General features: G+C 39.2%; 1 protein-coding gene across 1 annotated transcript in view; it reads left to right on the forward strand.

Moving 5' to 3' along the window:
• dnah9 (dynein, axonemal, heavy chain 9) overlaps positions 1–14987 on the forward strand; it is a 366284-nt gene that overhangs the window by 95243 nt on the left and 256054 nt on the right. Inside the window, exons 17-23 of the mRNA XM_072914095.1 lie at positions 405–552; positions 4976–5150; positions 6035–6208; positions 6282–6489; positions 9802–9967; positions 10700–10802; positions 13888–14127. Coding sequence (XP_072770196.1) covers positions 405–552; positions 4976–5150; positions 6035–6208; positions 6282–6489; positions 9802–9967; positions 10700–10802; positions 13888–14127 — 1214 coding nt within the window. The remainder of the gene's footprint in view (positions 1–404; positions 553–4975; positions 5151–6034; positions 6209–6281; positions 6490–9801; positions 9968–10699; positions 10803–13887; positions 14128–14987) is intronic.

The raw sequence follows: 14987 nt of genomic DNA on the forward strand, positions 1-14987 counted from the left end.
CTTCTTAGAATTTTGCAATCCTGATGACCAACTACAATTCAAGGAGCCTCTGACCTCAATCTCAACAAGGGTTTCTTCACCGTGTACTAAGCCAGGTTTTGCTTTGGGTTCAAATACTTATTTATACTCAATCAAGAACAAATTCATTTAAAATCTGTCATAGGTTAGTATCGGTACTTGGACTGAACTCCAAAATGCAGACACTTTAGAGTTGGCAATAGAGCGTCAACAACAATCTTGACATAACCATTATTTAATGTTAATTTTTTTGAATATTTTTACATCTTGTCTCTCCGTTTCAATGGACCTACTAAAAATATGGACTTGTAAAGAGGGTAAACTTACAAAATCAACAAGGAATCAAATACTTATTGTCCCATTGTCGAATTACCCCCTCTCTCCAGGAATCCTCTACATAAACCCAACAGACCTTGGCTGGAACCCGTTGGTGTCCAGCTGGATTGACAAAAGGGAGGTGCAATCAGAGAAGGCTAACCTCACCATTCTGTTTGACAAGTACCTTCCAACATGTCTGGATGCTCTGCGATTAAGGTGCAGTATACCTTATATAGCTTTCACAATTATGACCTTTTGGGGTAGATATCACTAGATTGGTAGGAAGTGTGCCAATTGCTCTAAGACTGCAAGGGACGTTTAGCTTCCTCTGAAGTGTCAAAAATAAGTGTTCAAATATGTAACTTTGTGTTTACATTTAATTGACTTAATATGCGTTAGAAGGCATTCAACTTTTGTTTAGAATAAGCTATCTCTGCGACAGCTGACGCAACTGTCTTGTCATTCATTGTGGTCGCGTCACAGTGCATTAAACAGCGTTGAAGCTAAGCGTCCAATGGGGGAGCGTAGAGTGGCTTGTTCCACTGCAGCCAAACTGGACAGCCATTGGATAAAATGCTTGTCTTTGTCCCGCCCATTGGACGCAAAGCGTCTCTGGAAGTGTACGGAAAGTGGTCTTGGCCTTGGACGCTGAGCTTCCGCTTGATGATTAGATGATCTGTCTGAGGTTGAATCCATTTTTGATGGACAGCAACATAAGCGAATCAGCGATGTTGAAATATAAACCACTGCCTAAGCATTTTTCAAGATTCATTATTTTAACTGTTATTGGAGACTGTACTCGTGTACTGTCATGCGCTACCTGACAAAGTATTCTATTATATTCTAAAGAGGTGCGGAAAATGAGCTTCCCTTACTTAAAAGACCATACATTTTGGTATATCAAGGTTTCTGCAGGACATTAAAAAGCATTAAGAGTATATATATATAAATATATATATACCTGTATATATATATATATATATATATATATATATATATATATATATATACCTGTGTATATATATATATATATATTTATATATATATATATATATATATATATATATATATATAATGTATGTATGTTTGTATGTATATGTATGTATATGTGTGTTTGTATGTATGTATATGTATATATATGTTTGTATGTATAGATATGTATGTGTATGTATGTGTATATATATACAGTATATGTATGTATCTAGGGCGGCACGGTGGAGGAGGGGTTAGTGCATCTACCTCACAATACGAAGGTCCTGAGTAGTTGTGAGTTCAATCCCGGCCTCGGGATCTTTCTGTGTGGAGTTTGCATGTTCTCCCTGTGACTGCGTGGGTTCCCTCCGGGTACTCCGGCTTCCTCCCACCTCCAAAGACATGCACCTGGGGATAGGTTGATTGGCAACACTAAATTGGCCCGAGTGTGTGATTGTGATTGTGAATGTTGTCTGTCTATCTGTGTTGGCCCTGCGATGAGGTGGCGACTTGTCCAGGGTGTACCCCGCCTTCCGCCCAATTGTAGCTGAGATAGGCTCCAGCGCCCCCCCGTGACCCCGAAGGGAATAAGCGGTAGAAAATGGATGGATGGATGGATGTATGTATCTATATATATATATATATATATATATATAGCGGACACTCTGCTGGATGGCAAAAACCAAAAGGCTCGGAGGCCCAAAATTTTGCCATTCTTCGGTCACTGTAGGCGTGTAGTCCTGAACTCTGAGACCATGTCATGTTAATGAGTAAGCCGCGCTTGTTTCATACGCAAACCTTTTATTTCCAGTTCAACACACATGTGCTTACTTAGCTAACATTAGCAGGCGCCTCACATGACCTACGGTGGCCTTGGATGGTCAAATAAGGCAATTCTCACAACAGACCACAACTCTTATTCTCTGACATCCATCGATTCATCCAATTTCTGCCACTTGTCCCTTTCAAGGTCGCGGTCCCTCAATAAATGAATGACTTCCTTGAGCTGCCTGACACTTTATACATAACTTGCTCTCTAATGTACCCATTTTAAACGACTTTGAGGGTGTAAAATACAACCCAGTCAAGATGTTAAACTGACTCAGTTTATTCCTAATGCAACTCAAGGGCTTGTTGGCATTTTTCCAAATATAATTCCATGAAATGTAATTTTCTAAAATGTTTAAATCAATCATCCATTTCCAAAAACATGCATCGATTGCATTCCAAGTATGATTATTATTCCATGAAAACGTTTAACTAGTTTTTAAAATTGTATCCTAATTAAAAAACGTATCCTCCAGTTTGTGGCTATCATAAGTCATACTTTCAGAGGATATGCATTTTTTCAGCATGTTTTAAAGAGAAATAATTCAAAAAATGACTTCTGGGTATATTATATTGATCAACTAATTCAGAACTGTCCATCCATCCATCCATTTTCTACCGCTTATTCCCTTCGGGGTCGCGGGGGGCGCTGGAGCCTATCTCAGCTACAATTGGGCGGAAGGCGGGGTACACCCTGGACAAGTCGCCACCTCATAGCAGGGCCAACACGGATAGACAGACAACATTCACACTCACATTCACACACTAGGGCCAATTTTAGTGTTGCCAATCAACCTATCCCCAGGTGCATGTTTTTGGAGGTGGGAGGAAGCCGGAGTACCCGGAGGGAACCCACGCAGTCACGGGGAGAACATGCAAACTCCACACATAAAGATCCAGAGCCCGGGATTGAACTCAGGACTGCTCAGGACCTTCGTAGCTGGATGTTTATTTTGAAAGCTTAAGTGCAGTTCCCCTTTAATAATTTTGATTGAAAGTACACTGTGATGTGATGACTGACAGACAGAACCTTTTAATTGGCTATTGTCTATGCCCGTGCACGAAGTCAGAACACCGGATGTTACTACAGAAAAATACATTCTCAGATAAAACAGTCTTGCAAGCCAATTCTAATTCGCTATATATATATATATATATATATATTTATATATATATATATATATATATATATATATATATATATATATGTATATGTATATGTACCGTATTTTTCGGACTATAAGTCGCTCCGGATTATACGTCGCACTGTCCGAAAATGCACAATAAAGAAGGAAAAAAACATATATACGTCGCACTGGAGTATAAGTCGCATTTTTGGGGGAAATTTATATAATAAAATCCAACACCAAGAATAGACATTTGAAAGGAAATTTAAAATAAATAAAGAATACTGAACAACAGGCTGAATAAGTGTACGTTATATGACGCATAAATGACCAACTGAGAACGTGCCTGGTATGTTAACGTAACATATTATGATAAGAGTCATTCAAATAACTATAACATATAGAACATGCTATACGTTTACCAAACAATCTGTCACTCCCGATCGCTAAATCCCATGAAATCTTCCTCCCCGGTGTCGCCTCTGGTATGCGCCGCTAGCGTCTTTTCTTTCTGCTGCTCGATTGCCGTTCTCTACTGCATTTTTCACTACGTCCAGCTTGTAATCTGCAGTATATGATTTCCTTTTCGGTGCCATTTTAGTTCAGTCCTTCTCAGTTTTTATAAGTTACCGCCAATGTTGATGTGATCCATTTTAATAGCTCCGGCAGTAGCGTATAGCATAAAGCAGTTAGCATTCCATGACCCACAATGCACTTCTGCCATGACCCGCCCCCGCCAAATTCTTATTGGTTGGCGTGTGTGTGACGATTACATTTTCTTCGGCTCTTACGCGAATGAGATAAATAATATTATTTGATATTTTACGGTAATGTGTTAATAATTTCACACATAAGTCGCTCCGGAGTATACGTCGCACCCACGGCCAAACTATGAAAAAAACGTCGACTTAAAGTCCGAAAAATACGGTATGGTCGAGGTTTCTGTGGTTTATCTGTTATACAGTGCTCAATACCGGGGTAGAGCGGAATATACGTTAGGTCAGGAAAAAACACAGAGGCTATTTCAAGGGGATTTTATAAAAATTATACTTTATATAATATTTTATATACAATCCACTGAAGAGCAGAGAAACCTGCGATACAGGCTTGTAGGGATGGAATAGCCTCTGTTTTTTCCTGACCTAACGTATATGTATATGTATATATTGTGTGTATATATATATATATATATATATATATATATATATATATATATATATATATATATATATATGTGTGCATATATATGTGCATATATATGTATATATTGTGTATATATATATATATATATATATATATATATATATATATATATATATATATATATATATATATATATACATATACATATACATATATATATATATATATATATATATATATATATATATATATATATATTTATAAAACCATATGCGGTCGAACATGGGCATTACATTTTTTTTTAGTGGCAGTAAAATTGGCATTAAAAAGCATTTAATTAGTTTTGCTGATACCTGTAGAATACATTTATATTGGACATAACTAACTCCACAAACCTGTATTTACAGAATTGAAAAAAGAACACATGCATATGGGAATATAGTAAATAATATAGAGTGAGGATAGGGACATAATTTTATATCACATTATGCCTGTACATGTTTTTTAATGTTAAATCTGCACGAGCTGGGATTGTTCTTTAACAAATGGTGACCTTTCTATTTGTGCAGGTTTAAGAAGATTATCCCCATTCCTGAGCAGAGTATGGTCCAGATGCTTTGCTACTTGCTGGAGTGTTTGCTTACTGAAGAAAATACCCCTCCAGACTGTGCCAAGGAACTTTATGAGCTGTATTTTGTTTTTGCTGCCATCTGGGCCTTTGGGGGAGCCTTGTTCCAAGAACAGGTACTGCTCAAGTGTCTGGGCATGTCAAGTTTTTTTAAATGGTTGCATAGAGATAAGAATCCAATGACCACAATTGCCAGCACTTCAAGAAAGTAAGAGATGTCAATCTTTAAAATTAAGTGGACTTCAGTCCTGCTGAACACGTTGACAACGGGATTTAAATCAACAGAAAAGCGGTGGGGAGCTGTTGCTAAGCAATCCAGTTGGCGGCGTACAGTAAAGGTATCCCCTACACGTAGGAACAAATGTACTCTTTATTTCCCCATCACAGATGCATTTAAATTCTAAGTGATTTTATTGACTTGAGGGTTTTAAGGCAATACAGGGATACAATGCCAACTGGAAGAAAAATTGGAAGGCAGGAACTGTCAGTCAGCAGATGATGCCTCGCTCTATGAAGCTGCAGACAGATGGATGGATAAGACTGCCTCTGCTCCTATTTTATAGGTTTCATGTGGTTTGTGTCCACTTCGTTGTGAATTATAGGCATGGATCTAGAGCTACGATACAGAGTTTGTTCAAAAAGTTCGGACATACGGTACATTTTACAAAAAACTGTGATTTAATAAATAGTATAAATTAAGAAATAGTGCATTAGAAACAATAATTCATATATATATATATATATATATATATATATATATATATATATATATATATATATATATATATATATATATATATATGGATGGATGTTTACACTGATATATTACATTAAATTAAGAAAGAAAAAAATATTAGTTCATATTATAATACATTTTTGACAATACTGTATAATACAAATGTAAAATATATGCATTTTTTGTCAGGACTTTAGAGCACAGGCAGAGAGGAAGTCATTTTACTGCATCGACTAATCCCCTGTTGTTTCTGTGCGAGTATAGCTAGTCGACCACAGAGTGGAATTCAGCAAGTGGTGGGTGGCCGAGTTCAAAACCATCAAGTTCCCATCTCAGGGCACGGTCTTCGATTACTTCATCGACCCAGAGAGCAAGAAGTTTGAACCCTGGACAAAAATGGTGCCCAAGTTTCAGATGGATGCAGATACGCCACTGCAGGTACTATTGTAGCCCGCACTATTGTTTGATTACTCACTGTTGAGATTTCACACACACTGTGTTCACTATTGAGGCATGCCTGGTTCACACGGTGGAGACGATCCGAGTCCGTTACCTCATGGACTGTCTGCTGGAACACCGTCGACCCGTCATGCTGGTTGGGAATGCTGGGACCGGAAAGTCTGTCTTAGTTGGAGACAAACTTTCATCATTAGACCCTGACAAGTACATGGTTAAAAATGTCCCCTTCAACTATTACACCACATCTGCAATGCTGCAAGGTACAAATTGTTCATAGTTTTTGCTGTATTTTAGGGAAACAGTATTTATATTTCTGTTTTTGTATATTGTGTTTCTTATTTAATTACTATGTTTGTTTGGCCCTTTCCTTATTTATTAAATTACAAACAGTTGCAGTACGTCTGGGTTAGTTTTTGCCTCATTTTTGTCACTTGAAGCGCGAGTGAAGAATGCACGACTGACATGATAAGACTTAAAAAGTCTGAAAGAGATGGGAGGATGCAGTATTATCTTCTCACAGATGCTACCTGATGGTTGTTTAAGGAACACTGCAGCTGGTTCTGGATAGTTCATGCTTCAGTCACACGCAGGATTCTCACAGTAATGAGGCAAAAAATAACACAGACCTACGGTATGTAGAAACAAAATACAGAAAGTCCTCAGTCAACATGCAAGTTCTGTTTCTTTGATGGCAAGTTGAGTTTTTCAGAAGACTTGAAACGTGAAAGCACAAATACCGCCTGTGTGAGCATAATAAATCATTTAGAATTACACCCCGCTTAAAACAATAACTATTGACAATTTCAGTCGATTATCTTTTGCCTTATTAAAATCCCTGGAATTCCACTATTAGTAGTGGCATTTTTAAAGAAGAAGAAGAAAAAGCTCTTTATTGTTTTTGAAGAAGTGCAACGGAATTTCATTTTCAGCACAAACCCGTTCAAGAGCAGACGTACATTGTACAGGGTGACAAAACCGGAACGACACCTAAGACATCCTGTAAAAGGTGGGAAAATAGTGGATGGTGGGGCGATGTGTAAAAAAAAAAAGTCGATCTCAGACTGGGCTCCTATTAGGGGGAGGGCAGACTGAGGCCAAGAAAAACACTTGATAGCCGATAAGCACACATAAACATGTTACGACACGGAAGGAGTTTGATGCGACTTTGCTGCACGGTCCTCGAGGGGAATCTTGAAGCAACAACATTGCCACATCGCATCCAGGAAAAACAATCCCGATTAGAGTGTTTGTGTTAGAGTAAGTGAAAACACATTTAAACTTTTCACTCTAATTGTCTATTTCTGGTCCTCAACTTCATCATACTTTGCCATACAGAGCAGACAGTGTCTCCAAGATGTTGTCCACAGTACGATTTAGTCCCGCTCTGCCTACGTCCTCAAATCATTTGTGGAAGCTTTGAAGTACCTTCAACGGTGTTGATGCACCAGGGCAACGCTTACTCTAATCAGTAGATGTCCTGTTGTCATGGATCCGATTAGGTAGATATCTTCAACGTCCTCAACTGAAAGGGTTGTCAGGCGCGCGACACTCCTCTCACAAAGGTTCGTCTTGTGTCCAGCAACAACTGTTGCGACAGGACAGACAGGTTCCCCCGAACCCGAGATCTTGTCAATTTTGTTAAGAGGCCAGTTGATCAATTCCATTGTTTAGATTTTGTAGATCAGTGCAAAAGAGGCTACACGAAAGTTAAACAAGACAAAAGTAGCAAGCAGGGCAAACACGCTGAGGTGAGGGGGTACGACCGCCTTTGCCTATAGAGCCACGGGAGAAAAGACCTTATGTTTTTCTTTTTTGTCTTTGATAAGGGATCATTTAAAGGCCTACTGAAACCCACTACTACCGACCACGCAGTCTGATAGTTTATATATCAATGATGAAATCTTAACATTGCAACACATGCCAATACGGCCGGGTTAGCTTACTAAAGTGCAATTTTAATTTTCGTGCGAAATATCCTGCTGAAAACGTCTCGGTATGATGACGTCTGCGCGTGACGTCACGGATTGTGGAGGACATATTGGGACAGCATGGTGGCCAGCTATTAAGTCGTCTGTTTTCATCGCAAAATTCCACAGTATTCTGGACATCTGTGTTGGTGAATCTTTTGCAATTTGTTCAATGAACAATGGAGACAGCAAAGAAGAAAGCTGTAGGTGGGAAGCGGTGTATTGCGGCAGGTGTCGTGCTGTATAACGCACCCCCGCCGTAGAATGCACCCCTTGACTGGTGTGCCGGATAACACAGCTGGTACAACAGAGACTCTTACCAGGAGGACTTTGAGTTGGATACGCAGACACGGTAGGGTGAGTACGTATGCAGCTGCGGCTTCCAAACATTTGATCGTTTGCCCGTACGTGCGTGCCGCTATGTGCATGTCATGTACGTAACTTTGGGGACTTTGGGGAAATAAATGTGCTGTATGAACTTTGGGGAGGTGAACGGTACTTTGGGCTGGTGAACGGTACTTTGGGCTGTGGGATTGAGTGTGTTTTGCAGGTGTTTGAGTTGTATTGGCGGGTTATATGGACGGGAGGGGGGAGATGTTTGTTATGCGGGATTAATTTGTGGCATATTAAATATAAGCCTGGTTGTGTTGTGGCTAATAGAGTATATATATGTCTTGTGTTTATTTACTGTTTTAGTCATTCCCAGCTGAATATCAGGTCCCACCCGCCTCTCACAGCATCTTCCCTATCTGAATCGCTCCCACTGCCCTCTAGTCCTTCACTCTCACTTTCCTCATCCACAAATCTTTCATCCTCTCTCAAATGAATGGGGAAATTGTCGCTTTCTTGGTCTGAATCGCTCTCGCTGCTGGTGGCCATGATTGTAAACAATGTGCGGATGTGAGGAGCTCCACAACCTGTGACGTCACGCTACTCGTCTGCTACTTCCGGTAGAGGCAATGCTTTTTTATCAGCGACCAAAAGTTGCGAACTTTATCGTCGATGATCTCTACTAAATCCTTTCAGCAAAAATATGGCAGTTTCGCGAAATGATCAAGTATGACACATAGAATGGACCTGCTATCCTCGTTTGAATAAGAAAATCGCATTTCAGTAGGCCTTTAATGATTCTACAAATTTTGTGACATATGGAAATATGGCTGTGTTGCAATTGGCACACTTCTGTACTTACACAAAGGGCCTGATCTACTAAGATCCAAATAACGGGGTCGGCGTGTGGAAAGTGTCAAAGCGCTTTGAGTACCTTGAAGGTAGAAATGCGCTATACAAGTATAACCCATTTAACAAGTGCTAAATAGCGTGTGCAAACTAAAATTGTATGGACTAATAGTGAGTGTGTTGCAGGTGATGTACTATCAACTACTACAATTAATAACAAGTGCAAAAGTGGTGCAGACAGCCCTATTTAAATGACGTTGTTGCATGTATTCCGGCTGTCACCATGGAGACAGTCATTTCCCGCCACATTTATGGCATCATATGGTCCAACCTGTGGCGTTTTGTCATGTTGTTGACATTCACGTTAGAGGGCACCCCAATTGAATAAAACATGTTTTACATTTTTCATGCTTCTCTTCCTCATAGCTGTATTGGAAGGGCCCCTTGAGAAAAAGGCTGGACGCAAATATGGACCTCCCGGCAACAGAAGATTGGTTTACTTCATAGATGACTTGAATATGCCTGAGGTGGACGCATATGGCACAGTCCAACCTCACACACTTATACGCCAACACATGGACTATAACCACTGGTAAGGGTACTCATGTAGGGAAATATGATAAAGTACATACTGTTCTGTACAGTGTGGGCGGGGGCAAGAAGGGAATGTTATGAATTCCTGACAATTTAGTAAGTTTAGCCACTTATAAAGATATGAATTTACCAATACTTATAATGTATCTTTGGGGTTGGCTTCACAACAAAATCAGCAGGAGATGAATTACTTACAACAAATGTATATAAACAGTCTTTTCAGGGAATTTAATGACACATATAACATCAGCTCTCAGTTTGTTCCCTGTTTTTGTGCTTCAGTAGGTTTTTTATGCATGTGTTAGTATAGAAAGACTGAACTGATACATTAAGATAATACGGTGTCAATTACTGAGGGGTGCAATACCCTAGTAATTCAGAAAAACAGCCACTGTTTTAAAAACCTCCTCATTTTTTGTATTCAGAAAAGGTCCTCGTCCTCGGTGGCCGTGTCCAATAACATCTACTGTAAGCCTATAAGATGCAAAATGCGAGAACCCTGTTGTATGACTCCCTCTTATGAAAGTGGTTTTGCTCAATTTGCATCGTCATTTGTGAAATTGGTTCCGCAGTGTCAGACGCAGGTAGGCAGAGATGGGCTGAGACACGGTCAGCCTACTAGAGCTATGCTTCAAAGCTACAGAATTAAGGGTGTTCCTGAGATGCGGGGTTGGGGAGAGAAATGTGCGTTAAAAGGCTATTAGATAACAGTTGTTCTGTCTACTACCAGGTATGACCGTAATAAGCTCCTTTTGAAGGAAATACAAAGGGTTCAGTATGTGTCCTGTATGAACCCAACAGCCGGAAGCTTCACCATCAATCCAAGGCTGCAGGTACAGTACTTGCATGTGCACTGTACCACATGAACCAATGATGAGCTAATGATGTGGCATACTATGAGGATGGTGTGTTTTGAATTTGTTTGATTTATTTGTTATTCTACTCTTAAATCTTGCAAACTTCACAAGATCTACAACAAGATCTTGTGAATTTCCCACGTCACAATCTTGGGAAGTCCACATTTGGCAACTTGCTGCTTGCACATCAGTAACCACAGTTCAGTACAGATTGTTACGTATTTCTGAGTGGCAGCCAAATATGTTTTATTTCGGATTTGTTTATCTTTTCATGGGCTTCCTAAGGAAGCAGAAGTAAGGCAGAAATGCAATGAGGAGAAGAATGCATATTTGCACAACCATGAGATTTATGAAGTATTATACTAAAGAAAACTTACGACTATCGTGCTCCACTACGATCCAATCTACTTTTTTAAATAGGAGCAGGATTTGGACCTTTTAAAGATGGCCCATCACATCTAGTCAACAACCTGCAAGGCGAACTTCTGCAATAGGGATATCGGTACTACAAACCCCGTTTCCATATGAGTTGGGAAATTGTGTTAGATGTAAATATAAACGGAATACAATGATTTGCAAATCATTTTCAACCCATATTCAGTTGAATATGCTACAAAGACAACATATTTGATGTTCTAACTGATAAACTTTTTTTTTTTTGCAAATAATCATTAACTTTAGAATTTGATGCCAGCAACACGTGACAAAGAAGTTGTGAAAGGTGGCAATAAATACTGATAAAGTTGAGGAATGCTCATCAAACACTTATTTGGAACATCCCACAGGTGAACAGGCAAATTGGGAACAGGTGGGTGCCATGATTGGGTTTAAAAGTAGATTCCATGAAATGCTCAGTCATTCACAAACAAGGATGGGGCGAGGGTCACCACTTTGTCAACAAATGCGTGAGCAAATTGTTGAACAGTTTAAGAAAAATCTTTCTCAACCAGCTATTGCAAGGAATTTAGGGATTTCACCATCTACGGTCCGTAATATCATCAAAGGGTTCAGAGAATCTGGAGAAATCACTGCACGTAAGCAGCTAAGCCCGTGACCCTTGATCCCTCAGGCTGTACTGCATCAACAAGCGACATCAGTGTGTAAAGGATATCACCACATGGGCTCAGGAACATTTCAGAAACCCACTGTCAGTAACTACAGTCGGTCGCTACATCTGTAAGTGCAAGTTAAAACTCTCCTATGCAAGGCGAAAACCGTTTATCAACAACACCCAGAAACGCCGTCGGCTTCGCTGGGCCTGAGCTCATCTAAGATGGACTGATACCAAGTGGAAAAGTGTTCTGACGAGTCCACATTTCAAATTGTTTTTGGAAACTGTGGACGTAGTGTCCTCTGGACCAAAGAGGAAAAGAACCATCCAGATTGTTATAGGCGCAAAGTTGAAAAGCCAGCATCTGTGATGGTATGGGGGTGTATTAGTGCCCAAGACATGGGTAACTTACACATCTGTGAAGGCGCCATTAATGCTGAAAGGTACATACAGGTTTTGGAGCAACATATGCTGCCATCCAAGCAACGTTACCATGGACGCCCCTGCTTATTTCAGCTAGACAATGCCAAGCCACGTGTTACATCAACGTGGTTTCATAGTAAAAGAGTGCGGGTACTAGACTGGCCTGCCTGTAGTCCAGACCTGTCTCCCATTGAAAATGTGTGCCGCATTATGAAGCCTAAAATACCACAACGGAGACCCCCGGACTGTTGAACAACTTAAGCTGTACATCAAGCAAGAATGGGAAAGAATTCCACCTGAGAAGCTTAAAAAATGTGTCTCCTCAGTTCCCAAATGTTTACTGAGTGTTGTTAAAAGGAAAGGTCATGTAACACAGTGGTGAACATGCCCTTTCCCAACTTCTTTGGCACGTGTTGCAGCCATGAAATTCTAAGTTTATTATTAATGCAAAAAAAAAAAAAAGTTTATGAGTTTGAACATCAAATATCTTGTCTTTGTAGTTCATTCAATTGAATATGGGTTGAAAAGGATTTGCAAATCACTGTATTCCGTTTATATTTACATCTAACACAATTTCCCAACTCATATGGAAACAGGGTTTGTAATAAAGTACCGCAGTACTAATGAATTAAAAACGGTACTATACTGCTTCTGTAAAATACCGATACTCTTAGCTCGCTAGCGGCTAACATCCATCCACAGTGTTTTAGCTACTTCTAAATCACTAGTCCTTGCCTCCATGGTGAAAAATAAACAATGTTTGTTTTGTAAATATCATCCCTGCAGGACGAGGAATAGCTAAACATGCTTCACAATAGCTAACTGCTTACAGCAAGCTTGCGCTTCTGAATGTTAACAAATGCCATGGGTGGATCTACATACACAGACATCAACAGTAACGATACAAGAGCCGTACATAGTCGATATTACAATGATTATATCAATATTTTTTATTGTCACAAAATTATTTGTCTTTTTTATTGTTTATTAACCCATAAAATACATCCCTGGACACAGGAGAACTTTAAGTATGTCCAATGTATGACCCTGTAATTACTTGGTATTGGATTGATACCCAAATTTGAAGTATCACCCAAAACATACGTACAGTATCAAACAACAAAAGAATAAGTGATTATTACATTTGAGTAGAAGTGTAGATAGAACTTATTAAAAGAAAAAGTAATCAGATATTAACTGTAAATGAACAAGTTGATTAATAATCCATTTTCTACAGCTTGTGCTTCATAATTTTGACAAAATAATAGAATGGGAAATGACACAATATGTTACTGCATATGTCAGCAGCCAATTAGGAGTCTTTTGTTTGCTTACTTACAGTACTACTAAAAGACAAGTTATCTAGTATGTTTACTATCTTTTTTAATGCCAAAAGTGTTTTATTGCAATAAGAAACATATTTGCAATGTATCATAAGATTTATTGTTAAAGTAAAGCCAATAATGACAATTTATTGTGGTCACCTTTATTTTAAAAAGTATCGAAATACATTTTGGTCCCGGTGCTAAAATATCGGGACAACCCTCGTTGACTGTTACCTTTTCTATATTGTGTCTCTATCTGCAGCGCCACTTCTCGGTCATTGCCCTTTCTTTCCCTGGAGCTGAAGCTCTTACCACAATCTACACTTCAATCCTGTGGCAACACCTGCAAAAGGATGGGTTTTCCTCCGCTGTACGGAAGAATAGCTCAGCCGTGGTCCAGTTAGCCCTGGCTCTGCATTCGTGTGTTGCCTCAACCTTCCTCCCCACTGCAGTCAAATTCCACTACGTCTTCAACCTCCGAGACCTTTCCAACATCTTCCAGGTGACACAGATAGAAAACACAGAATTACCCATTTGAGAGTTGCTTTAGAAGAGCAGCCTCAGGTTCATCTATTCACTGTGCAATGTTCGACCTCACTTGTCCACGGTAAAGCTATTCTGCTCTCTGTTATGATGGCGCTGCTTCCTACGTGAAAAGAGCCAAGCTTCGTTCACTAATTTCTCATTTAAATTAATATTGATTTAATAGATTGGTCTGAAAGCCAGGAAGAAGTCTGAAATATAGAAAGGCTTTGCGCTCCCTTGGGTATTACCGGGTAGTGATTATTAAATATATTTAAAGAATATAATATCAGGGCATGAGAGTTGAACAAGGGAGATGCTTTTAGGGCAATATTTAAGTCAAAATATTCCACGCTTTCATAGAGGTCAGGCTCCCTGATTTAACACACCTCAATGTATAATTAATGCCTTAAGCTAGTTGGCAATAGGAACTTTAATTATCATAAATCCACCTGGGAATTTACCAAGATAGCGCTGACGTCTTTTTAAAGAATATATAGGTGCATTAGCCTGCTTTGCATTCATTTATGTTCCCTCCAATGAACCAATTTGGTGATTTAACAGCTCAAACTAAGTAAGTCCATGAAATGCTGGTTAATAGTGTAGTCTTAAAACTAGGGCTGCAGCTATCAATTATTTTAGTAATGGAGTAATCTATTGATTGGTTTGCCTGATTAATCGGCCAAAGCACACTTTAAAGACTCAATACATATATTAAGGAAAATAATTGAAATAAACCAGTGTTTTTCAACCTTTTTTGAGCCAAGGCACATTTTCTGCATTGAAAAAATCTGGAGGCACACCACCAGCAGATATCACTAAAAAAACGAAACTCAGTTG

The sequence above is a fragment of the Nerophis lumbriciformis genome, linkage group LG11 (assembly GCF_033978685.3).
Source record: "Nerophis lumbriciformis linkage group LG11, RoL_Nlum_v2.1, whole genome shotgun sequence".
NCBI lineage: Eukaryota > Metazoa > Chordata > Actinopteri > Syngnathiformes > Syngnathidae > Nerophis > Nerophis lumbriciformis.